Source organism: Homalodisca vitripennis, chromosome X (genome assembly GCF_021130785.1).
Source record: "Homalodisca vitripennis isolate AUS2020 chromosome X, UT_GWSS_2.1, whole genome shotgun sequence".
Classification (NCBI taxonomy): Eukaryota; Metazoa; Arthropoda; class Insecta; order Hemiptera; family Cicadellidae; genus Homalodisca; species Homalodisca vitripennis.
The window spans coordinates 71,357,042-71,384,926 of NC_060215.1; the positions used below are offsets into that span (position 1 = coordinate 71,357,042).

A 27,885-nucleotide genomic window follows, 5' to 3' on the forward strand; every position below is an offset into this window, starting at 1 on the left:
TTGAGCTTCGTTGAAAGTCTGCCAGGGTCACATCACAGCTTTTCAGTAGATGAAAAGCTACAAGTATGATGATTTAAGTTGCAACTCCTGTCCAGGTCAGGTGGTCCACATTGAAGGTGGTGTATATTGAGGCATTGTCTTCCAGCTGTGGCTCTGAGCAGATGTGGAAGGACATCTTTGTAGAAAATGGCATTGATTGTTCGTTCCGAAGATATAACTTCTTTATGGACCACTCACGCTTGCCAAACATGACAGAACAAACTGGAACACTTACACTTCATCACATGTTATTACATTAGTCTGATTCACTTTCTAATTGCTCCATCAGCTCACGGGAAACATCAACTCATGTTCTTTTGCTAAGCGTAGCCCAGGTATGTTGCTTAGCTCAGAAAACCCACCACAAATCACCTTGCAAGGAAGCACGCTGTTAGTGAATGAAGTTGTACGTGGTAAGGTGGTACAATCAATTTTGGGCTTGGAAAACTTGTTTATGTTAAATTCATAGTCCATTAAGAAATGTTTCCTGAACACGGAAAAGTACACATTTTTTTTGTATCACACCATGTCTAATTAACTGCTGGTATTGTTTAAAGTAGGCCCTTTTGTAATCAGACCCAATTAAAAACAGGTGAAGATAAATATTTGAAATTTGTTAAGTATTTACATGAGTTATAACTTCAAAGAGTGACACATTTTTTTATTCATTTATGGCTTAATTAAATTTATGTAATTCAAAATAATTTAAAAAAAGTTGTTAGATATTATTTAACACAGTTACATATTTTTATGAATAAAAAAGTCACTCCCTAACACTACAACTCATGTACATGTTTTAAACCTCACATTTTAATCTTCAGTCGTTTATATTTGGACTTAATCACAAAATACTTAAATTTCATATTTAAATGCCAGTAATTCCTCGTGGAGTGATCATAAAAATGTTCTACTCTTTCTGAATTCAAGGAAGTTATCTTAAATAGATATAACTTTAAGATAAACAAATATTTTACAAACCCAAAATCGACAGCACCACCTCAATGTATGAACAAATCCTGAGTATACATGTATTCTAAAGTTCGTTAACTGATTTTGGAGTTAAATTGTATATTGTTGAAATCATCTTATGCTTCAACAATACTTAGCATTTTAGTTAACCCTTGCAGTACCTTAAGCATGAGGGGTGACCATGCTTTAAACGTTGTAAGCACATATAAGTGCAAACGATTGTTTGCCTTGTTTTGTGATGGTAGTTCTGAGTTAGTTAACTAGAGTGTGCGGGAAGTATGTTTCAGTAGTGAAGAGATGCTGCATATCATGTGACCGCCTCTATGCTTATTAATGCTAGACCGGTTTTTGTCTCACATGTGGTAATTTGTTAGTACCCCCTCAACGCTGCAAGCTACTGCCGTGCCGAGAATTAAAGATTTGTGGGCAAATGAAAAAATTACATGCAGTTTCTTTTTCTTTTTGTTACATAGTAAAACAAAATAAATCAAATAGGCACTGAGAAAATATAATTTTCATTTTTGATAAATAATGGGTGTTTATCCAAAGTTTGGTAGCAACTATACCTGTATAGTGCCTTAAGGGTTAAACTGATGTTAAATTTATTAACAATGTTTGTGTATCACAAAAACAAACACAAATTGAATGATCTTTTGAACTCAATAATCTTTTTTTACATATATTAACCCTTAGGGATCAGCATTAAATTCATATGATTGGTCACTCATATCGCCTGGCCACAATGGTGGCCATGGCTGTTCTCTGCCTCAGGTCGGTCAGGTCGTTGATTTATGACCACGTCCTGTCCCTCAGCTCAGTGGGCCACAGCGTGACCCTCACTGTTTTGCCGTTCGGCTCGTCAGGCCACTAAGTGTGGTCCACAATATTGTTCAGTTATAAAATTCAATCCTTATCCAGTTGTGGTTGGAAAGTGCTGTAGTCTCTTGGCCAAATAAGTAAATAAATCATATTTCTCTATTTGCAGCAAATAACATGGTAAACATTGTTCAGAATTATTTTTTATCTGACTGTCAGGGAAACTAGTTTATATTCTGTTGATACTAGAGACTTTATTGAGACAGACTGTATTTTTTCTTCTGCAAATAAAAAGCAGATCAACATGTAACTTAAATTACATATTACTTGGTTCGTTAATATATTATTATTAACTTTATCGATGAGTTATTTATTATAATAACTCATCGATAAAGTTTTAATTTTAAAGCTAATACACTTTGTAAATTATTTGAGAATTCCATTTAAGTATCAGTCATTTAAAGAGCCAAAGGTCAAATACTGCCAATTAAATCCAAGTAAAAGTTACGTAAATCGCCGGGCATTATGTGTGGCCCGGTGAGCTGAGAGGACCACAACCTGATACTAAATCCAAACTAAGTAAGAGATAAGTTTTGGCTACATTTGATCACAAAGGGTTAAGACATTTCAATATGAGTGACAGTGGACATTAACGCAAATGTAAATGTCCTGTGATGTTTTTTGTTACTTGTTCTGGATCATCATAGTTTTCAATTCTACACTTTCATTTTTTAGTAATGTTTATACTGTCATTTTAAACTGGTCTCAGAAACTAGATTCATACCACAAATTTAGACTTTTTTTTTGCTGTATGTATAAGTTACTGACTGGGTTTAAACAAGGTATATTACATAGTAAGCACTCTGTTTATACATGAAACAATAAATAATAAATATTGGAATAAGATCATACTGAAAGAAAACTCTGGAGTGTTGTGAAAATATTACCCGAGATAAATATTGTACTACGGCCGAGCAATTAGAGAAATTAGTTTGCAGTTATAATTATATTATACCATTCAATAATTTTCTAATTACTGTGTGGTATATTGGAACATTTCCTTTTTAGGTATTAATACAAGACCATCATTTGTTTTTAAAGATTTATTGATTTGAACTAAAAAATAATCCACTGACTTGGCTTGATGGTAGTCCAATTTTTACAAACATTGTAAAGTCTTCACCCAGCCCAACAGCGCTCTGTTAGGTGGCGATTTCGATAACCAATACATTTTGTGGTTCAGCCAATTTATATAAAACCATGCAGTTAATTTTTTTCAAATCAGGTTTAAATTACTTCTTTTTATACTTCAACTTTGTAACGGCACTGTTGTTATCAAATTTAACAAACTAAGTTAACACGCCATTACAAGTCATCTTCTATGTGCATGAGAAATGATCGTCTGCCTACGTAAGTTGGGGCTTGCTGACGTACCTGTGGAGGACTTACTGAGAGATTTACAGGACAATCCACTGTGAGGTTTGAAGTTGAAATTAAACTATAAAAATACCTTTTCACACTTATAAGCAACCATCATATGCCTAAATATTAACATCAATATTCAAGGTAAAGAACAATATTCAGCCAATTATTCCTATTGGCTATTGCCGATTTAACTTTTATTTATGTGACTGACAGTTAATTTTTAATAATTTGAAACAATGCCTCATTTAAAATTAGATACCCTTTTACCTTTTAGATATCCCCTAATTTTTGAACCCCACCAAAACTAGCGTGACTAACGATTTCAAGTAAAACTGGGTTGTGTGCAATACAATTCAAATCGGCTCTCCACTTCTTATTTTCCCCACCAGCTGCAGAGTAAGGTATTTCTGTATTTTATGACCATATGAAAGAAAAATGGAGAGTTCAACAGAACAAAGAATAGTTATGAAAGACTATAGTCCCTTATAGGTTGTGGATGCGTTGTTGGAAAGTTGTTTTGTGATCTTGTGCAAATTAAAATGGATTGTTCAGCAGAATCAAGGATGGCTCTGAAAGACTAGTCGAAGGTTGGTTGCAGATCTATTGTAAGAAAGTAAGAAAGTTGTTTTGTAACCTTGTGCAAGTCAACATGGAAGTGTTCAGCAGAACACAGGATGGCTATGAAAGACTATAGTCTCCAATGGGTAACGGATATGTTGTTCAGTACGTTTGTTCTATAGGATGCAAGGTTCGTACTTGCTCCAGTTATCCTAGACCCTCAGGTAATGCTTGAGTCTTTTTATGTACTACTTGGTTTACTAGTAACCATGACTTTTACGAGTTCAGTTAGTTTTTAATTTTTGTGCATGTTTAACTTTATGCTTTGAGGTTTTTTGACAACTAAAGATGAGGACAGATTCAAATCCTTGAACTATGAATCCTATTATTGTAACATTAACAATTGCAAATGTTTGAAAACCTGTTATTCTTTCAAATTATTCATTGTCAATAGTAAACTTTAAACAAATAACTAAATTACAATTTAAATGTGTAAAAACAAAATATAGTATAAGCACGCAATAGAAATGTAGCGTAAACTACCGCTTTACACTGATGACTGAGACTGACTACAGCTATAAGAAGCAGTTTGTATCAGGCCACAAAGACATGTTTCCTCCCCTTCCCGAAGATAATAAAGGACTCTCCTTGCCCATGTATAATACAGAATTGTGATCTGATCAGCAAACCTTGCTTCACATAGCTTTACTTGATGCGCACTACACTGTAACTTAACACACGTTCTTTAAAATCTGCTGAAGTGTGAGATTATTTATATTTAATAAGTAATTTTTCTAGGATGTTCAATGGTCTTGTGCTCTTATGGACAGGAGCCACTATTGGTTATTTTAAATGGGAGTAAAAAACTAAAATGTGGTCTATATTACAGTTTTAAAGGCTCCACTGAAAAAAAAACAAGTACATAAGTTCTTAAAAAAAAAGATAAAATTCGTAAACTTACAAAGTTTGAGCCACTTGTGCATGTATTTGTTCCAGTAGATGACCACTTGAACGAGAGAGTGTGGCAGTTCAATGTGTTGAGGCTCTGAGACATTAAGGTGCCACTGTCCGTTAGACTGGGCACCGAATCCGCTCAGAACAGCTGCAGTTTCCGAGAGATAAGAGACGAAATAGTGGCTCGTTCTGAACTGCAGTGCATCTCGGTACATTCCCCACCACCTGTCAAGTTCAGAATACATTATACTCCACCTCAGAAAAACATTAATTAACGCATATTCACCAAAAAGGAGAACTACATATCAGAAATTTTATATGAGTGTCATTTGGAAAGCAAAACCTTTCAACCTGAAGAGTCACATACTGCTCATCGTTATCAGTCAATGACTGTAATGCTTTTCCAATTTAGCTTGATGCTAACATTGATCTGCTAAAAATGTTTACAAATTCATTTACATTTCTGTTGTGGGGCATTAAAATGTCCAAAATAATAACGTTATATATCATACACAGTGTCAATGATTTTTATTATAATAAATGTCCAGATTTACAGGAAGATAGCCAAGATTTACAGTTATGTCTACATTTTAGTTTGAAATTCATGCAGTATTTTCAATGGAGGATGAACATCATAGACAAATGTAAAAAAGAAAACAAAAACTTTGAGAAAATCAACATTTTATATGCTAGATAGTTTGTATTCATTCATCCTTAAATTTCACATAATTCAAATTCAAATTCAAATGACTTTATTTGTATTATATATACAAAAGGGCGAATTTAGGGCCATAAGGCCCTGTCTTACAATTAACCCTAATATAATAATATAGAACTTAAGTCAAATACAACTACTACTGTACATTTAAAATAAAACAAAATTATATAATAAAGGTATCTTTAAGAATTTAGTATAAATACATTCATACAAAAAATTCATACACACATTCACTAGCACCCTATCCGTCCTCCAAAACCTACCCCAACTAACCCGTCGCTGACATCGTTTCTAGCAATTTAGCTTTCAGTAAGGCTGCAAACCGATTTCGACTCCCTACTGACTTAATATGGTTAGGAAGGGAATTCCAAGCTCGACAAGCAGTAACGACAAATGATTTGTTGTTTGTTGTTTGTGTGTTGTGTGTTGTGATTTGTGATAATGTTCTTATTGAAATAATTATTGTGGCCAAAAAGAGGTTTTCTTCAATATTCTTCAAATTCTAACGAATAAAGCTGCACTGACTTTTTTCATTTGCTACATATAAGATGGTACAATCAGTGTTCATTTGGGTTAACATGTTTTAATTTTTTGTTCATTTACAACATGTTAATTAACAGGTTGTTTTGTATTTAACCTGATTCCTCTCCTGGAAAAATACAAAATATTTTCATAATTCAACACGTAATTGTAGGTACTGCATTTCAAGTACCATTTGTGGAAATTAAAAACAGCCCATCCAAAAACTGATTGCATCAAATTTAATGGTGAAGAGGTTTCATGAACCACATGTTTACTGGCAATAAAGCATGGGTCTTAGAAACTTCCCAAAATATCTTTAACGAATAGAAAGGCATCATCTCATATTCAGAAAGTAGATTTCACCACTACACACCTCACAATATATCATACACGGCCAACTGAACAAAATGGTATATACATCTTCCTCAAATGTTGTTGATAGTCTGAAACAGTCCTAACACAATTGATAGTCTGAAATTTCCTGCATTATATGCACTTTTGCAGAGCCAACACTTGTGAGTAACAAACGACAATGAACTGATACTTGACGATGAAAAAAGTAAAAATAGTAATTTAGTGGCCTAGCAAACCTATTTTTTAAATACAGGAATTTAGTTAGAGTGTTTGGTGTTTTTTGTTTTATTTTATTTTCATGCCCCAATACAGTGTTAACCAGTTACATTAAAGCAGTTAATAATTACATAAAAATGTCCAAAATGGAAAAATGTTCACTTCTAAATTGATTTTCATTAGTAAAAATGCTAATAGGTAGAAATAACAGCAATGTCAATTATTAAGAGCACAAAATACATTCAAAGAGTACTTTACATCTAAACAATAAACACAAAATGGAACTAGTTTCAATTGTATAAAGGCAATAAGATACGAAAGTATTGTATTAATAATATTTGACAAAAAATTAATGGAAAGAAGGAACTATGTGAACTATACTGAATCTATGATAGCAATTAATAACTATATACTATCACAATAAACAAATATTAAATTATAAACAACAATATAATACCACAATAAATAAAAAATTTCAATGCATGACCCACTATTGACTAATAAGTTGTAACATCTCATCACTTGACAGAGGCGAGGAGGCGTGAGCAGCTCTAGAGGAATAGGGGAGAGAGAAGCCAGGAGAGCTTGTTCCTGCTGTTAAAATTAGGTATACGAGATGTTAAGATGGCCAGAATAACAGAATCAACCACCAGACCATGCAGCTTATATAAAAATGTTGCATTCATAATTGTTTTCATCTTGTCAAGCCTTAAGTCGGGGCGCACGTTGAGCTGTGCGACACAGGTGTGTAGGGCAGAACAGGGCAGGGCAGAAACGTGTCGCACAGTTTAATAACGCATATTGGGAGACAGTCTCGTTCTGCAGTTCGACGCAGGTGGACGTACTTTGGTGTTTTGTGTTTGTGACAATGTTTTCAAGATTCCTTGATTTAAGCTCAGAATCAGATTCTGATAATGAGTTTGATTCATTTTTACTGCTGCTGTACATTAGGTCGAGGAGGACAAAGGGAGTGAAAAGTGCTTACTTGAAAAAAAGGAACACACATGGAGCATTTGCAATGACAAAATAACTATTATACCAGAACAGTTTAAAAACTTTTGTCGTCTTAGCAGAGAAGAGTTTGAAGAAGTACATCGGTTGATTAGGTCGTTAATAGCCTCAGACGGATGTAACGCCCAAAAGCCCGTGGGAACTGGAGAAAAACTCACAGTTTTTTTAAGGTATGTTTAAAGTTTATTAATACAATTTTTCAACAGAACAATCTGAAATAACCAACTTAAAAAGACTTATTTAACATGACATTTTTTATGGTTAGTAAATGACGTGTAATACTGACAAAATTTTGAAGTAAAAACAAAACTTGCTCTTTACATAGAATTTAAATTACACTAAAGTTAACCTTATTACTGTAATTAGTTGAAACTGGTAGTTTCCATTGATGAGTTAGAGGTGGTACTTGGAGACGTAGCTTGTGACCACCACCAGTTGAGCTGTTGGTCATTTCCTGGCTGAGGCTGACTATTGTGTCCACTAAGAATATAAGACTGTTGTTGGGGCGCTGGTGGAGCAATCGGGTTTGACTGGATGTTGAGTAAACGTGCTTCTTGAGAAACCGCAGAAAAAACGTTACTTCTTACGATGTGTTGTGAAGAAGGAGGCATTTTTTTTTGTCAACTCATACATTGACATAAAAAACAAGTAAAGATCATCGTTTGGCAGAGCGATTTTTGCTGCCATTGCTTTCCTTTCCTGATCCCGTTGTCTTTGTTCACGCAGTTCAAACGCCATAACAATTAAACTGTCGATTTCTCCTTTTTTCATTCTCCTGGGTTTCTTTGCCGATGGTGGTTTTTCCGATGGCGCGTTTGTAGGCTTATTGGTTGAAGATGGTGGTTTTACCAATGGCACGTTTGTAGGCTCATTAGTTATAGTAGCTTCTCCCACATCAGCTTTGTTTTGTCTTAGGAGACCATCAAATTCGCCAACAACCTGTTCATCGGGGTTGTCTACAGCCTCCTCATCCAGTAGTTGTTCTGTCAATTCCTCAACCTCAGCATTGTTGTCGTCGCTGGTGAAATTTGTTCCACGATTTTCATTTACCATGTACTGCAATAACAATTCCATTTGGGCTTCGAACTTCCATGGTTTGATGTCTGTTGCTGCTGCACCACTTTTATTCATATGCTTATGGCGTCGCAGAGCATCTCTGTGGTTGTTTCTCAGCTTCTTCCAGGCAGATTTGGCGTCTTCTCCGGAATCTGAAAATAAACGATAGCTTCAGTTGGTACAGGGGTTGATCAATACAAATGAAATAAAGTAGTACAACTCAATATATTTAATTTTAATTTAGAACACAAGCATTGTTTCCTATAAAAAATAAACAATTTTGTAACTTCTATGATTTTCTTACATAATTATAAAAATATATTCAGTTATGGGATAGTGGTAATTTATTAATTTAATTGGTGAAACTAAAACATAAGTTATCTTCACTAATATGCATTATTTTATTGTTGCCTAAGTAGTTTTAAAAATGCTACACACTTATTTCGATGTTATATTGTTTAATTCAAATAAAAAAACTTTAAACAATTTTAAATACGAAGTTTAATTGTTTTAAAATTGACATAAAATGGGATTTTTTGTTTGTTTTAGGTATCTGGTCTCTGGGGATAGTTATAAAAAATTGGGCTACTCTTTTCGCATGGGAGACAGAACAGTAGCTAAGATTGTGAGTGAGGTTTCGGTCGCAATATAGAAAGCTATGCAGCAGATTTATTTACCACAGCCAACAGAAGACATGTGGAAGTCGATCTCAAATGACTTTGATTCAAGGTGGAATTTTCCACATTGTGTAGGAGCAATAGATGGCAAGCATGTCGGTATTAAGAAGCCTAATCAATCTGGATCATCATACTTCAACTACAAACACGACTTCTCCATTGTATTATTGTCAGCTGTAGATGCAAACAAAAAGTTTACTTTCATTGATGTAGGATCCATGGGAAGATTTAGCGATGGAAGTATTTTTTCAAGTTGTGAATTGGAAAAGAAAATGGTTATGGGGAATCTAAAACTCCCCTCCCCTTCTCAGCTACCTTCTTTTCAACATACATTGCCCTACGTATTTGTAGGGGATGAGGCATTCCCACTGATGGTCAACTTGATGAGACCGTACCCGAGAAAAAATGTCACAACCAATCATGAAAATAAAGTTTTTAATTATAGGCTCTCACGAGCAAGACAAACTGTAGAATGTGCATTTGGCATCCTAGCCTCACGCTTCCGTGTGGTCTCAAGACCATTTGAGATTAAAGTTACAACCGTTGTTGATGTCGTTAAAGCAGCTTGCGTTATGCACAACTACTTGCGCAGAAATGCTTCAGTAAACTGCGAAAATGAAGAGGATGAGGATATTGAGAGTTTGCCAACAGAACAACTGATTCCAGTTAGAAGGAACCAAACAAGGTGTGTACAAGCAGCTTTTGCAATCAGAAAGAAATTTACTCAATACTTTAACTCGGGTGGAAGCGTGTCTTGGCAAGAAGAAAGGGTTTCCCAAGGACAATTCTGATTTTGCTGTATAACTAGTGCAAAATAAAATAAGTTATTAATAAACAAGATGGTTTTAAATTTGTAACTTACCATCCACTAATTTGAGCTCCCTTCCGATTTTCTTCCATATTCCTTGCTTGTACTTTGTCTTCATGTAATTAAGATTACTGGTATCATACAACACTGGATAATTACGCACTAACTCGATCAATTTTTTTTCCATATCGACAAATAGTAGTACACTAACCAAATAACTCAAGTCAGGAGTGCTCCAGCTACACAGTTTCTGTGTCACAGCCACAAGTGTTGGGCAGACCACGTGCAACACTGTACTGCTCTGCCCTGCCCTGTGCGGCAACATGCGCATTCTCTACCAAACACATGTTTCACAAAAACTGCGCCGCTCTGCTCTGCCCCGCCTAAGAATCCGAACAGCTCAAGCAACTCCTTCGCGTATGTGTAAACACAGGAGATATATCCTGTTAAATTAAGTAAATGTATACAGATAGATCTTCTGGGTACAAACCCATAATGGGCGGACACATGTACTCTTTAAAATGATTACATACAAATGTTTGAAATATTATCTAAAAATATTGGGTTGGTACAGATAAAACCACCACTGGCCTCTAATGTGTTCCTTTATACCACTCTTATATATTAGTTACTTTAGTGATTTTATATTATTCAGGAAAAATAAATTTTAAGTCTAAGTAGTTAAACTTAGATTGAATAAAAACTTTAATAGTTTAGTTAGTTATTTTCAAACAATTCCTTATCTTTAATGTACCAGATAAGGGATAAAATGAATAAAACCAGTCAGTAGTGATTAGCATCTAACACTTGATTATAGCTATTGCTCACTAAGTGAATGAGCGAGTAAAAAACAGGGGAGAATCGGATGTGTCTAAAAAAACTTAAGTAAGAGCTATGTGTAGCAGTCGTTAGGTTTATCTGCGGCTATATGCATGTTGTGACTTATTCCTACAATCATCAATTTCACAAGTGTGTGTACCATATAGGTCAGCATCATATCATTAAGCGAAGATGATGCCATCAGTGTAGACTAAAGTTTACCTATCTAAACATTATTAGTTTATACTATTTTTAGAGGAGTAGTATATACATTATAACTACAAAGAGGAGTAGTTGTAACAATTGTTGCAACAAATGCAATTACCAAAAATGTAAATTGAGCGAGAAACAAAAAAAAAAAACAAAATTTAAGCCAAATTTTTTATGATTTGGGTACACATAATGATCCGTTAGACTGGCAATATTGATCTGGCTGACATACAACCGATTATCAAGCCAGCCACTTTCATGTTATAATTAATTAATAATAGTCACTGTTAATTATAAATGTGTTAGTGTTTATTTATAAGATTTGTGTGTACATGTTTTACTGCAGTTTATAATTTTGACAAAGACCTTCATATTTAAGTTTTACAGCCTGAAAACGGGATTTGAACTACTAAAACAGTCGCTACAACATAAATCGAACTGAAGATCGATATTAGGTGCGTAACTTTCTTTTACAAATCAAAAAATACTAATTTTACAGATGACCATTGTAATAGTTTATAAAATTGTAACATCATAGAATTAACCAAGTTAATACAAAAGTGATACTTCATTAAAAGTAAGAAAGCTTATTTGAATTGTTATTACTCAGAAAACTCACTCAGATGACTCAGGTGGTATGAACCACTCCACAAAACAGACACTCAGTGTGAAAGACAGCAACCCAAGTAGTAGACTCTGCACTGCCTTTATCACCCATTTAATGTTCTGAAACAATATAAAGTTTATGTTCCCACCTCAGTTGTACAGTATTAGGAAACCTTCTTAGGATTATGAATTTTTCCTTCAGCAATTAGCAATAGTATAAACTTTTATAAATATAATTTATATTGCTCATTTTAATTAGCTTTGTTATACATCCAGATTAATTGGGACCAGCCCTTTCCAGATTATTGAATCATTTAGATCTCCACAGTAATCTATGTCAGTAGATATAATCAATGTAAAAAAAAACTCACTAAGCTCAGTCATAATTCTCTTTCATGGTTAAGGAAATAGAGTGAATAAATAAAACCAGTATTGTAGTTTTAATATTAAACCAACCCTGATCAATGCTAAAGGTCAATGGCCAAGTAAAAGGAGTGTGTGTACCACAGGGTTGTGAGTGTACATGTGACTGTGTGATCTTGATAAACACCCTTTATCACTTCCCTCATTCCCCTATACAACATACAATTCATATGTAACATACGTACATCTTTAGTGCATGGTGAGTTGTACTGTTGTATGAACACTTTAAATTAATATTCACATCATGCTTTTAACATTATATGACTTTTTTGCAAGAACTGATTCTGGATTGATTATTAACAGTTCTGATTTTTTTACTCCCAAATTATTGATAGGTACCCTAATGTACGTTTAAAACTTAACTCCAAACTATTGCTTGACTAAACAATTTACATCGCCCATGCAATAATACTTCAGAGCTTGCACTCATTAATAAGAAGCATGAAATATACTAGAAAAAAGTAGGTAACTTCTACAGCATAACTGGATATCGAAGAGAATAATATTGTGAACTAGTGATACAAAATTATTTAAATAAATCAATACAAACAAATATAAAAGTCATATAACAATGTGAAATATTGTCCTTGGACAATTGTCTTTATACCTAGAACTCTTATTCCACTTCAGATGTACAACACTATTATAAGGCTCATTTTCATAAAATTAGATATATATATATATATATATATATATATATATATATATACAGGGTGTCCCATGAAGAAACGGAGAAACTGTCATGACTTGTTCTTACGGTGAAAATAATGAAAAAAGTTCATATACACATAGGTCCAGAAACGCTTAGTTAGCGAGCTATACAGGGTGAAAGATTTCGCCCAGATTTCAGTGCCACCGTTAAAAGGGAGCCCTATTAAATTATTTTGGGCGTTACCCAGGACTTAAAATTTAATGTATATTATGCAAATTGAACTGAAAAATTCAATAAAATTGGTACCAGACCTCTAGCTGCAGTAATTTTTAAGATATCTGAAGAAATACGCAAAATTCGGTGTCCAAAAACAAGTTTCATTTAGGTTTCAAGTAGATTAACTTTGTTAAATGTGTAACAAACACGTAAAATTCTTTAACAAAACTTGTAAAGAATGATAATGATGTAAAATAAGCCAATACAAATTATACGTAAACTTTAAGAAAATAAATTTTTAATTAAATAAATAACGTAAGAAGAATAGACAAAATCGGTTACACTTTTTTTCTTACTGAATGTACATCCTAATATTTGGAGATAACATGTTAATTATTGAAAATAGTATTGAAAATAATTATGTATAGATTTTATTTATAGAAACATTCTTCTATTTTTTCTAATGAATTACATACTAGTAAAAAAACTTTAGTGTCATAAAATCTGAAACTTAACAATAATTGCGAATTAATTTACGTTATTCTACAACTTTTGTAACAAAAATATTATTTTCATAGGTTGGCAGTACTAACAGCTGTTCAACAATCACAATTACGAACTTTTTTTGAATATTTTATATTGAAGTGTCATACAGATAAGTTAAGTGTAAATATTAAAAAAGTAAAAAAAGTAAAAGTAAAGTAAATATTGATACAGTATAAAAGTTAATATGCCGTTTCAATTTTCTAATGAAGAATATGCCGTTTCAATTTTCTAATGAAGAATATGCCGACATAATGTTCTGTTACGGATATGCTAATGGAAATGCGGAAGCTGCTCGACGTGAATATCAGGAAAGATTTCCTGCAAGGCGGATTCCGAATGCGAAAACCTTTTCTTCAGTGTTTCAGTTTTTAAGAACGAATGGATCATTTCCAACAATTTCGTTTTCGGTTGAACGGCAGGCACATCATTGCGTTAACGATGAACTTCAAGTGATGAACTTCGGGTACTAGTACGAGGCGAATTGCGTATCGCACTGGTTTATTGAGAAACAAAGTGTGGCGCATCTTGCGTAAAGAGAGACTTCATCCTTTTCACCTGCAAAAGGTACAACATTTGCTGCCGACAGATTACCCTTTACGGTTAAACTTTTCTCATTGGCTTCTAGACAATGCTGATAGGGTGAATTCAATTTTATTTACTGATGAAGCAACTTTCACGAGAAACGAGTCCTTCAATTGTAGAAATAGTAATTTATGGAGCGAAGAAAATCCACATGGTACCGTAGAAACCTTTTTCCAACACAGATTTCACATTAATGTTTGGTGTGTCGTTATTGATGACAAAATTCTAGGACCATTCGTTTTCGAAGGAAACCTTACAGGAAATATGTACGAACAATTTCTGAAAAATGATTTACCGGCTCTTTTGGAAGATATCCCTTTACAAAAAAGATTAAAAATGATTTTCCAACACGATGGTGCAACTCCTCATTTTTCTTTAGTAGCTAGAAATCATTTGAATGCTAATTTCTTGAACTGGATTGGGCGTGGTGGACCAATCAACTGGCCACCACGATCGCCTGACTTATCGCCTCTTGACTACTTCTTATGGGGACATATTAAAGCTATGGTGTATAAACGTAAAGTTGATACCAAAGAATAATTACTCGTTAGAATTTGCAACGCATTTGACAGTATAAGAAACAATCTAGACATAATTCGCAGAGCCACCACAAATATTTTACGTCAAGCAGAGTGCTGTGTGCATTGTGAAGGAGGGAATTTCGAACAGTTACTAAACTAAGGTTAGTTATTTTGTTAGCATTTATTTTTTTTGCAATAGTAAGTGAAAATAAAAGTTTATAAAAACATGTACGTTCAGCAAGAAAAAAAGTGTAACCGATTTTGTCTATTCTTCTTACGTTATTTATTTAATTAAAAATTGATTTTCTTAAAGTTTACGTATAATTTTTATTGGCTTATTTTACATCATTATCTTAAGAAATTAATTCTTTACATGTTTTGTTAAAGAATTTTACATGTTTGTTACACATTTAACAAAGTTAATCTACTTGAAACCTAAATGAAACTTGTTTTTGGACACCGAATTTTGCGTATTTCTTCAGATATCTTAAAAATTACTGCAGCTAGAGGTCTGGTACCAATTTTATTAAATTTTTCAGTTCAATTTGCATAATATACATTAAATTTTACGTCCTGGGTTACGCCCAAAATAATTTAATAGGGCTCCCTTTTAACGGTGGCACTGAAATCTGGGCGAAATCTTTCACCCTGTATAGCTCGCTAACTAAGCGTTTCTGGACCTATGTGTATATGAACTTTTTTCATTATTTTCACCGTAAGAACAAGTCCTGACAGTTTCTCCGTTTCTTCATGGGACACCCTGTATATTATATAAAGGCTATCCAGAAAGTAACCAGATGTTTGGAATAAGAAATTAAGAACTTATCGTAGCGTGAAACAAGTGTTTTTATTCAAACTTTGAAAAATCTGCCGCCTGAGATGTTATCCACTGGTGTATGAAATTGTTACTGAGAAACTTAGGTGTAGTAAATTTTGTGGGTACCAAACTCTTGACTGATGAATTCAGAACAAAGAAATGGAAAAACTTATCAAATTTCTTATCCGGGACCATGAAGATGAAGAATTTTTCTAAACCACTCAGTTACTGGTAATGAAATTGACTTTCTTATCTCAGTGTGGAACAAATAAGAAAATGGTTTGGAGTAACTTCTTGTCACCACGAAAACTGCTGCATCAGTTACGTACAAAAGGGCAGAATTGTATTCAATCATTATTGAAAAGCTTGTAACTAGATACGATAAGAGCTTAAATGCACATATTATATATGTTAAAAATAGTTTAGAGACATAACTTTCAAATGGACATAATAAAAAATGCTGTAAACATTACATGTAGTTTTTTATTTGTTAAAGCAATTTACTTTCCGAATAACTCTTGTATTTTGTCAGAATTGCCATTACTTTTTCAATATTCACTATCACATTTAAAGTGGTGTTTATTGATAGTTTATTTTACTATGATGTAGCTTTCTACATACATCTTATATTTCTTGATGATTGTAACAGTATTTGATTAATTCAAATGATAAAAGTTTGTTCTTAAAATCAATTATGTTAGGTACACTTACCCAGATAGGATTAATATATATATTTAGGTAGTCTTGAAAAGAACACCAAGCACCAAACACTGATGTGCCCACACAAAGCACATATCCACTATATTCCCAGAGATTTGGCAATCGTTTAATAACCCCTGAGTCCAAGTCGAATGCAATTGAAATCACTTTCATAACAGCCAGCATCTCTGGACCTCTGATCTTCTGCCATGATTCTGGTTCCAGGAGAAACTCACTGTAATAGAAAAGATGAAATGATAACTCTTCTGAGTGAATACATATGACTGAAGTATTTTGTGATAAAAGTGGCAACCTCTTATTCGCCTTCTATAGTATTTTGAGACATGTTGTTAAGTTAGTTCCAAGTTATTTTATTAAAACCAGGTTAACATTTAAAAGCACTTGATTGCACTGGTATTATGAAAAAAATAAGCAATATACACTGTAATTAATATATTTTCCAGTTACACAAAGGTTAAGTCATTTCTAATTTTCTTTAAAATATTTTGGCAAGTGAGCAGAAAGATGTTGGATAGGATGAGAGCTCAGTTACTCTCTTAAAAATTGCAGTTATTATTATTTCTAAACTGCTTTGCATGATTATATCAGTCTTTCTAAACTGACCATTTCTCCTACTAACTGAAATATGGAGAAATACAAAAATTTTAAAACGGGCAAGAATGCTATAACTACAAATACATCCTGTATAAATCTTGCTTGCAACTTCTAAAATGATTTAAAGTCCTCACAGTGTTTTTTTTTTTTTTATAAAGTTCTCAAATCAATGTAGATTTATAACAAACAAGAGTACTATGCAGCAACATCGGCTCTCAAACCATAATGCAATCCTTGGAAGATTCACTCTTCTACAATTCATCCAAGTCTTTCGACTGCTTTGTTCAAATTAATCTATTAGTTAAATTTAATTTCTAGAGCTTAACACCTGTTTGTGGACAAAATACAATGTAAGAAGAACAAAGATCTCAACTAAACCAAAAGAACTAATGATTTACAGTTATAGTACTATAGGTATGTGAATGTTGAGTTTAGCTCCAGTTCACCTTTCGCTTAGTGCAACATCTGGAATCTGACGCAACCAATAAGACGCATTGAATCAACCATTCCCATCATAGTTATTACAGGTAAATCCTTCCAAAGCAGAAAATTTTCCAGTAAACTAAAACTCTCTAAGGTTATTTCCGTTTTTAAGCATGGTGATCAAATTGATGAAACTACCAGCCATTTTCTCTGATTTCAAATTTTTCCAAAATATTTTAAAAAATTGTACTTTCTCATTTTCTTGACTTACTTACATATAATAATCTTCTAACTGGCCAACAACATGGATTAACTGAGAACAAATCAACATAGGCTGCTCTGGTTAGCTTCATCGAACGCATCATTGACCAACTAGAAAGAAAAAATACAACCACAGAAATACTATTGGACTTAGGCAAAGCCTTTTGACCATGAACAACTCTTGACAAAGCTATCCTCCTTGGGCGTGCAAGACACTGCAGCAGAATAGTCTAATAGCTACTTGACATACAATTATGTTGGAAAATGGTCAAAAGTTAAATCAATGTCTGTGGTGTTGAGAATATTAACCCAAATCTCGTTTGCTAAAATATTTTTTTAAATATTGTTACTGTCATTGCTAAACTTTATTTTTTGCGGTACAAAGTTGTGCAGTATGGTCAGAAATTTTGACATCCAGAATATTTACTGAAACTTTATTCTCTGCTAGTTTTTTACAAACACAGTCCATGGGTGATTTGGACTGAGGAGTTATTCTAGTAGGAAGGAAAAGAATTATGTTCATGTTGTAGCTGTGAAGTGTCTCACTGAGGAAGATTTGGTTACATTCCAGTTTAAAGTAAGTTATGTTGTTGTGACCAATCAACAAGACTGGACATTTATCAATGTGTCCTTAAGTTGGTAGATGCCAATTATGTATGTATATTGATTGCTGGTCTTCATTCACACCATAGCTACTTCACATACAAGCTCTATGCTATGTTGTACAGGTATAGCTTCCACGTGGTCTTATGGATTCCTTACAATAAATTATATTCAGTTACAAGGCACTAGTTGTCAAAATGAGGGTCAATGATTTTCAGTAGATGGTTTAGATATCAATTTTATTTCGGATTCTGTCAACATTTTGGTGGAAGACTGTTAACAGCTCGGAAATAGTCTGCAGAATAATGAGTTATTTTCTTTATTTGTCTTGGTTTGTTTCCTTTTAGCTGTTTGCCACATTGTTGTAGCTTAAAAAACCAATGACAATGTACGTCAGATTGTTCTGCATTTCGTTCTGATATAAAGGAAGCTGATTGCAACAGCAAAGAAACATAATTGGTGGCCCTGAAATGTACGAACACAGGGGTACACATCCATAACAGTGTTTTCTGTTCTACACACACTGAAACAAATGCAATAGTTTCTGCTTTTTCTGATCAAATTTCTGTTAGTGGAAACACTACTATTCTCTCACTTCAGCTACTACAACAAAGTACTCAATGACATGACTGTGAAGTGCAGCCTTCACATTAAGCTGCAGAATTGTAGAAAAAACATTATTATGATCAGAGATTTAAAAGAATACTGCTGTCTTTAATGAAATATTTTCCAATATACTCCTAATTTATACATATTCATGTATCAAGATAGTTATAATATTTATAAGTTTAATTTTTATATGTTGTAAGTTAATTTTTATTTATTTACTTGTATATGCTATTTAGTATGAATTGTTTTTTAGTCAAAAAATAATTTTGTATTATATTTAAGAGACCGGTAAAGCGTAAAGAGGACCTAATAGTCCAAACTTTCCCAGTCAAAATAAAGAGCTTATTAATCATGCATTCATTCAATTTATAAGACTACCATATTAAAAACAGTGTAGTTTTTAAAATATATTGGTAGTGTTAAAAGATTTTGAAAAACTACTACAACCTAAATCTACTACCAATAGATAAAAGACAATAATTCTTTATTCACATGAACATCAAGAACAACGTGCGTGTCATTAATCTATATTACATAATAAAACAATTAACAATTACTTAACAATGGAAGTATTAAAATTAATAAAAAATATGTACTTTTAATTAGCAAATCTACATAGATTATTTATTTTTTAATGGATAATAGAATAAAAAGCAAGAGTTTTAGATCAAAATATAAAAGAAACAGAACATAATTATTGAAAAACTTGTCTCCAACTTTCAAATTCTTCAATTGTGTAGCATGGTCGGTCTTGTAGCCACTTCACAATGTTATTTTTTTCATCTTCTGAGTGCAGTTGGTATTCTTCACTTCTTTAGGAAGGATGTTTAGAAATTTAGCTCCAAAATAAGATAGCTGGTTTTCATAAAGTGAAAGATGGTGGATTGGGAGACTTGGGAGATGATGTTATTGGCTCTTCTTGTATTGTAGTTGTATCAGTTCCTCTCTGCAGGTTCTATCCTTCTGCATGTCAGGCTGTCTCTAAGACAAAAAGGCACACCACAGTCAGCACCTTGAATTGTCTGAAGGATTCACGACATGAGTCTCTCGGTCCAAGCCTAGCCATTATGCGTATTGCCCTCTTCTGCAGTACTAGTACTTTTGTGTATTTCTTTTGGACGAGTTTCCCCAGACAGGTGTGCATCAAAGAGAGCAAAGTATACCGGTTTTTGTGGTTTCATCACTAGATATTTGTTTAAGCCTCCGGAGCACAAACACAGTTAAACTGAGTTTAGTGCATAACTTGTCAAGATTGTCAGACCAAGTAAGTTTGTCATCTATTATTACTCCCAAATATACACCCTCCAAAACCTCTAACACATCTGGTAATCCTCTTGTCTCCATTTTCTTTTTCCCAATGATGAACTGTTAGCTTTTCTTTTCATTTAATACCAGACTGTTTGCTTGACAATACTGCTGGGCTATGCCTAGAGCGATAAAGGTTTGTATTTCTAGGTCAGGTGTGTTTTTGTTTCTGAGCAACAGAACAGTATCATCTGCGTACATCAGTGTACTGCAGTATTCAGCAAGGTAGTTCGGAAAGTCACTTGTGAAGAATGTGTAAAGGATAGCTCCACGTACAGAGTCTTGTGGAACCCCAGAAATTAATGGGAGATCAGATGTTGTCTCAAGAGCACATGTAATATAGTTTAATTCCACTGCTTGAAATCTGTCTTTTAAGTAACTTTCACACCATTTCCATGCAACACCCTTTATTCCACAAGTTTTCTAGTCTTTTCAGCAGCAATCATGTAGGGATGACTCACCAGTCCTTGCCTGCCCTGTTTTTATTGTAAAGAGGATTGTCTCTTGAATTTAGAGCCCTACAACAGTCAGGATTCTCAGTTCCTTGAAGGCTGCTCGGTATGTATACATTTGCCTTAGTCTTTTTAGAGCCATAATTGTCCTATTTTGTATAACAAGCATCCTTTGAAGATTTGAGATTATTGTCTCTCCCCAGACTATTAAGCCATATCTTAAGTGGGAGTCACACAAAGAGTAGTATGCTATCATGGATACGTCAGTGCTGCTAATTTATGTCATTCTTTTTACTGCAAAAGGCTGTTATTTATCTTTTTAAAAGTTTTTAAATGATAATATTAACCATATTTTTCATTTTTTATAAAATAAACTGTTTAGTGACCGTAATCCAGTTTCAGAAAAGGAAATCTACCACCCCTACAATAAACCACATTGCAGATACTGTTTAAACAAACATTGACTGAGTGGATGCTTGAATGTGTTTTTCATCAAAGTTTAGGATACATTAAAGTACTAGTGTCTAGGTTCTGAGCTATTATCTTTCATTTTATCATATATTATTCACAAAATATGCAGTAATATCAAATGATCATTGCCATCTAAATTCTTGGAGGAAATACAAGCTAGAGTTCCCCTAGCGACCTGTTTTGTTCAATATTTTGTATTAAAAAAATAAACCTTTGAGAGCCAAGCTCTGTGTAGATGCAACTACTACATTATCTGTCAATACAAATATTGTATTTATTTTCTTCAAGGGCAATCCATTTATAAATTAACTAAATTAGTGGTTTAACTCTAGTGGAATATAGCTCAATGAGGACAAAACAAAATTAATGCTTATTTTCTTGAGACCCAAACAATTAAATTTTGCTATGAACTATATTCTATGTTAACTAATGTTGAACTGGTTTGATGACATTGAAAGTCTTTGCACTGAATTACAATCAATGATATTTGCCTTCTGATGTATGTGGTGAGTATAGACACAATTATGAAGGTATGCTTATTTTTTCATATAAATTTACAATATAGTATTGCTTTACTGTTTGAAATATTCTACTGAAACATAAAGAGGTTTTTAAGATCTACATAGACCTTGTTCTCTACAATGGTTTAATTTGTGTTCACTGAAAGAATCACTATAAATAAATGTTCAAACAATTGAAAATGTTAAAAGTTTATAGTTTATGCATATATATATATATATTTATGAAGTTATGTCTTACCTCAAAAATAATCCATTTCATTTTGAAGAAAATCTCTCATCGATTTCTACAGTACCAGGCATAGTAATAATTTAGTCCATCCTAATCATCTGCTGTCACTTTTTGAGAAGACTTCTCATTATGCTGAACTGCGCCTGTTTAATTAATTGCCTCAATGTAATTACATTAAACTGTGTAAGTACTATATTTTGGTGTATTTACAGGAGGTTCATGAAAATATGATGAACATTCTTACTTGGCAACTCAATATTACAAGGTTTTATTTATTCACTTGTATAAATGAAAAATGTATATCTCTGCTAACTTTTGAAATAGGAAATGCAAATACATTCACTTAAACCTCTAAACCGATGTAGTTCTAAAAAATAACAAAATGGATTGTGAACGAAATAACGTTGTATAAATGTTTATAATCTTAAAAGTTTTTCTTTTCTGTATGGTTTTTGTAATTATTTTATTTTACTACAATTTACCAAATGAACATTTTATTCTGTGGTCAAATGAGAAAAAACAATAGCAGATGTTTTTAAACAAAGAAAGCAAATGTAGACAATAGTATATTACATGAGTGATTCAGACTTAATAATAAATCACATACGGTACAGTTTATTGTGTAACAAAAAAATAAAAACTGCTTTCAGTGTAGTTGTTACTAAAACTTAAATTTAAATTTTATGGTGATCTCGGAGAACAAATCAATCATTAGGTTAGAGAAAATCAAAGGTTCACAATCACAGATTTTACAAAGCATTTTCCACAGATATAAAAAAAAAACTAGTACATGAAATTATGAATGCAAATTGAATATTGTAAATTTTGTGCTAGATGGGTATCCAAACTGAAGACTGATCAACTCGAAACAAAGAAAAAGGACCAGCTCTCAAGTTTCATATCGGCCACATAGTCACTGGTGATAAAACATTCTTTGTATCAATGTCGAAAAAAAAATTCAATCAATGGAGTGGGCTACACCTTGTTACCACGATCTTGTTACTTGTTACTGTAATAGGTGGCACAATTTTATTCAATAGGTATTAAAAAGCTTGTACCTAGATATGATAACTACTTAAATTTAAACGTTGACTACATTAAAAGTTTAACAGTTGTTCTTTCACATGTATATGATAAACAAGCTATAACAGTGATGTATAGTTTGTTATTTATTAAATCAACTTACTTTCAAAAAGTACCCTCGTAGTTTTTGTGTTAGTGATGAAGGATTGGTGTATTATTGCTCATGGATTAGTACAGAGGTAAACATCAGTAGAGGTTCAGTTTATTCTATTGTAACGTTTAATAGAAGATTTGGCCATGTGCAGAGATGCTCCAAAATTTATTCTAAAGATCTGTATGCAGAGCAAATCAGTTGTGTGGCTTGAAATTACACAACATATATTAGAATGCATACATAATCGCTCTAATTTTCTCATAACAGTCAGTGAATCATGTATCTATAGATAAGATCCAGAAACAAAAATGTAGTCTTGCAAGAGGAAAAATACAACATTGTCTATAAAAACCTTGTCAAGTTTGAAGCAAAATCAAGGGCATACTGACAGGGCCAAAGAGTAGTTCATCATGAATATACACCTGATGATCAGACTATAACTTTTACATCACCTTTGTGATGCAGTGTGGCGTAAATGTCCTAAATTGTGGACCCCAACATCTTGGCAGCTTCATTAAGACAATGTTCCAATACATTATTTCCACCTTGTTCAAAACATCTTGGCAAAACACAGCATCTCCATGTTATATCAGGCTCTCTACTCCCCTGATATGACAACGTGTGGTTTCTGTTTATTCCCTAATTTGAAGATGCTTGTTAAAGCGTCTCGATTCAAAATCAGGAATGATATAATGCGAAATACGACAGCTCAACTAAAGTCCGTTCTGAAAAAAGGCCTTCAAGACTAGCTTCCAAAAGTACAGAGCACTGGAATAATTGTTTGGAGTCTCAAGGGGACTACATTGAACGTGATAACTTGAACAAGTTGATGAATAAATAAACCTTCATCCAGATTAAGGTAGGATACTTCCCATATCTATTTTTTTCAATTATTTAATAAAGTTGAAAAAGGATGAGATTGCTTTAATTCCATCCTGTATATGATTCAACCTTGTATGTGTGATGCTTCTACAATTTTGTATTTTTAAGATCCCAATAAATGTGTGTAATGTAGGCCATATTTACTGTAAAATATTAATAATCCCAAAGCATATTACTACAACGTCCTAAAAAGCATTTTACTGTTTTCAACACAAACTGAAACGTGTACTTTTGTTCATTTATAAACTGATATATTAGGTGTTTTAAATACATTAAATTATTAATTCATAAGTAAAATGTATGGACTTACTTCCCCACAAGATATCCAAATGATAGTAGGGTAATAATAGGTCCATGGTTCACTTCAAGAGCATTAAGTATGGAAAGTATAACATATGCCACCACAACAAGGATCAAGAGATCTATAACCAAACCCTTGAAGAAGTATATCAGTGCATATAAGCCTATTACTGAAGAAATCATATGCCGGATCGCCATTGGAACATTTGCTGAAAAAAACAAACTACTTTAAAATTAGATAATGACATTGATGACAATAACTGATTTTATAACCAATAACTTTCAAAGATACCAAAAATAAATAAATTAAGTTTAAAAAAATAATTGTATTATTTGACACAAGTCTTAGTATTAAATATTTACATTTAAGTTCATGAAACAATGGATAACTCAATACAGTACAATTCAATACAATTTATAAACAAATTCTTCGTCTAAAATTAAATGATGGACGTATCATCAGTCCATTCACATGCATATCAAGCACTAGGTAATTTTCTGAATTATTTGGAGGACTATACAATTCAAAACAATTAACAAAAAGATATGAGTGACCATAGCCTGCAACAGATATATATGGAAGACACAATGATGTTGTGTTAAACTGACACCTGTCTGCTCAACTCCTTTAACACTTTTCTAATAAAATGCTCAAACCATATGTTTTATGTAACAGGTTAAAGAGGATAAATAACCACATTATTGGAAAATATTAAAAATGGCGACACAGTAGAATTTAAATTTCACTAATTTAAACATTTCTCTGTTTGAAGTTTGCTTTTGTTGATGAAAGGATTGTGAAGTCCACTTTAGCATGCATGCATAAACCTCTTGCAGAACATCATGTCAGCTGTAGACAGCTGAATAAACATTGTACAGAGTGATTGTTACATTTTTGTTTTATGTAATACGACTAACAGCAATACTGCATCAAATTTTACAAAAAAGGTGATTTGATTGAAATAATTCAAGAAATTCAACAGATCCTTGGATAGGACACATTATATACATTACACAGAAGACTGGTGCAATAGGTTTAAACATAGCTGCACTGACAGTGACCCTCAGTGTGGCAGACTAACAAGAAATCAAAACAATAAATTATGAATCAATTCTACATTTTTTTATATGATAGGTTCATGTATTATATCATCCATGAACTACAGGGGTCAGAATATATTACTGGAGGTAATATTATAATACTAAAGAAGGATTTTCCTTTCTAGAGTTGCTACATATTCCTTCCTTGACCAAGTGGCTTATGGCTATTTGAAGATGCTGCTTAAGAGTTCATTAATGAAAATGCAATAGTTTAATTTATATATATTCCGAGAGAGATCTTCCAGGAAAAATTACCTAAAGTTAAAAAAATGAAAAGTTTATGAAGAAATTTTGACTTAGGAAAAATATATGTTAAGAATAATTATAACCAACTAATTGTTCTAGAACAGAGAATCAGGTAATTTGAATTTTTAGGTGAGTGCCACATAAAAATTAAAGTCTAAAATTCTAAATGGTATATACAATTTGCTACTGCAAGTAACCAATGACTTGACATGTAAGAGATACCTGATGCCGATTATATAAAGAGATAATTGGAGTTAGATTTGAAAATTACTGTTAGTATAATTTCAAATCTAGTTATTTCAAAAGAGATCATATAAGCAGGAATGAAAATAAAAGGTAATCAAAAGTTGTAACAAAGTAAGAGAAGGCCTAAATACGTTTAAGGATTTATCAGACACGTTAACAAACAAAGAAGAATTTCAGAATAATCTACAAAGAACTAATTCTGAACCTGTTAGGTTAATATTCTTTTCTCTTACTAAGAATTATATGTAATTTAAGCTATGGGTTTACCTAATTTAAAAGTATTTGTATTTGCTACATAAAAATATAATTAGTTACAAGACTCTAATACCAACTGAGTATAAATTTATTTCAATATCTTTATGTTTGGCTCCACTAAATGCACTATTGTATCAATAAACTTATATGACAGCACTATAGAAGCACATTGGCTTGGACACTGGGATAAAAAAGACTCTAAATAATGTTTTCTATGGTATGTCTGTCTGCTATAAACAGTGAAATATTAATTTAGTTCCTTATTTGGTCCAGAGATTATAGCTCTTTTCAACCATTACTCGATAAGGATTGAATTATGTAACTGCATAATAATTTAGGCCACATGGCCTGCCGAGCTGAACTAGGAAATTACGGAGGGCCAATCAATGTGGTCCGCAGAGCTGTGGGACAGTACATGATCAAAATCCTTAATTCTAACATTCAAACAAAAAACTATGTCATTCACCCATTATGCCCCCCCCACAGGTTAATATCTAAGATTAAAGCTGTATTAACTTTCACTTTTCAAAATTTCATAATATTAAAACAAACTTTAATGAATATTACAAGAATAAGGAAAAGGTAATATGACTTGAGTAATTTGTTTTCTATTTAAATCAATTACTTCCTGACTAAATATCAATAATGTTCTAGTTAAAACTATAAAAGTAAATTTTAATACAACCAATTTATTGCTTTTTAGGTACAATGTGTATCATGTGAATGTCATATCAAATTTCTATAATATTAACTTTAACTACATTCCTTGTTAGAAAGTACTGTATATAGACAATGCTAAATTCATACACTAGTAAACAAATACAACCAATACAAAACGGTCACGTTATATAGAATACAAAATCTCTTGAATATTTGAATTTTTATTTGATCCCTATGGGTTTAGATGGATTTGAGAGTTATGTATATCAATGAACATTACCTTTCAATGCAAATAGTTTATTAAACCATGCCAATGAAAATTGTGGAGTTTGAAATGACGAAATAATATCAGCCACTGAAGTTTATGACACCCTTTTGTAAACACCCTGTATAAAAGATGATGGTACAAATCTGGATACAGTTCAAATGATTAAAGAATATCTCAGTTCTTTCTACAGTTCAAATTAATTCTCAAGAAGTAGCAGAATTTGGCGGAAATATGGATTTAATCAACTTATTACTTTTTTGACAGCAATTTCTATCAGCAAACTGACAAAGAGATTATCATTGTTACCTGTAGCAGTAAACTGATATAATATGGAAAACACAATATCAAAACTATACTCAAGCCGACCCAAACATCAAAGAACTGTTTGAAACCAGTAAAGGACCCAATTCCACTGCGTGTGCCTGGAGTCTATGAAATTCCATGTTGCTGTGGCTCAGACTACAATAGGAAAACAGAATATTTAATATCTACATCAGTTTGTGAACTCATTAGTATGAAATGTCAGGTATGTTATAATCATTTATAGTGGACACACAAAACCAGACATTTAACAGAATGCGATAAAGCAAAGGTACTTGAACAAATTCCCAACTATTACCCAAGGAATATACGAGAAACCTTAGGGTTGAAATACACAGACAGCGATGCAACGTGATGCGATGTGATGCGAAACTTTCAGATGTTAACATATGGAATAAAACACACAGATCAAGTCATATCGTGCTCTGTGTATTTTATTCCATATGTTCACTGTATTCGATATTTTCACATCACATCGTAGTCTTTTCATATCCTTAGATATAGCAAAGAAAGAAAATAACTTCTACAAAGAAATAGAGATAGTATCAAATTGTCAAAATGCTGGCAGCCTGTAATAAAGGAGCCATATTCTGTTGGTCATATTGGTCATTGGTTAATTAAGTTCCAGTCAATCAAGATACAGTTATATCCCTTCAACTCATCTGTACAACAGATGTATATTATCAGCAGTTTCAATTTACATTTTTTTGTTAAAGATAGCTATCT

At 32.8% G+C, this 27,885-nt stretch overlaps 2 protein-coding genes across 5 annotated transcripts in view; one reads left to right on the plus strand and one right to left on the minus strand.

Annotated features, from left to right (window-relative positions):
- LOC124369177 (protein ANTAGONIST OF LIKE HETEROCHROMATIN PROTEIN 1-like) overlaps nucleotides 1–10,124 on the plus strand; it is a 62,542-nt gene extending 52,418 nt beyond the window's left edge. Inside the window, exon 2 of the mRNA XM_046826985.1 lies at nucleotides 9,188–10,124. Coding sequence (XP_046682941.1) covers nucleotides 9,297–10,106 — 810 coding nt within the window. The 5' untranslated portion in view covers nucleotides 9,188–9,296 and the 3' untranslated portion in view covers nucleotides 10,107–10,124. The remainder of the gene's footprint in view (nucleotides 1–9,187) is intronic.
- The window catches only part of LOC124369176 (protein-serine O-palmitoleoyltransferase porcupine), a 57,945-nt gene that overhangs the window by 954 nt on the left and 29,106 nt on the right, over nucleotides 1–27,885 (minus strand). For 3 of the 4 annotated variants that reach the window (XM_046826981.1, XM_046826983.1, XM_046826982.1), the window contains exons 3-6: nucleotides 24,073–24,271; nucleotides 16,227–16,449; nucleotides 11,772–11,878; nucleotides 4,769–4,986 (exon numbers count right to left, since the gene is read on the minus strand). In XM_046826981.1, the coding sequence (XP_046682937.1) occupies nucleotides 4,769–4,986; nucleotides 11,772–11,878; nucleotides 16,227–16,449; nucleotides 24,073–24,271 (747 nt within the window). Of the gene's footprint in view, nucleotides 1–4,768; nucleotides 4,987–11,771; nucleotides 11,879–16,226; nucleotides 16,450–24,072; nucleotides 24,286–27,885 lie in introns of all 4 variants that reach the window. The other variant, XM_046826984.1, reaches the window with a different exon arrangement.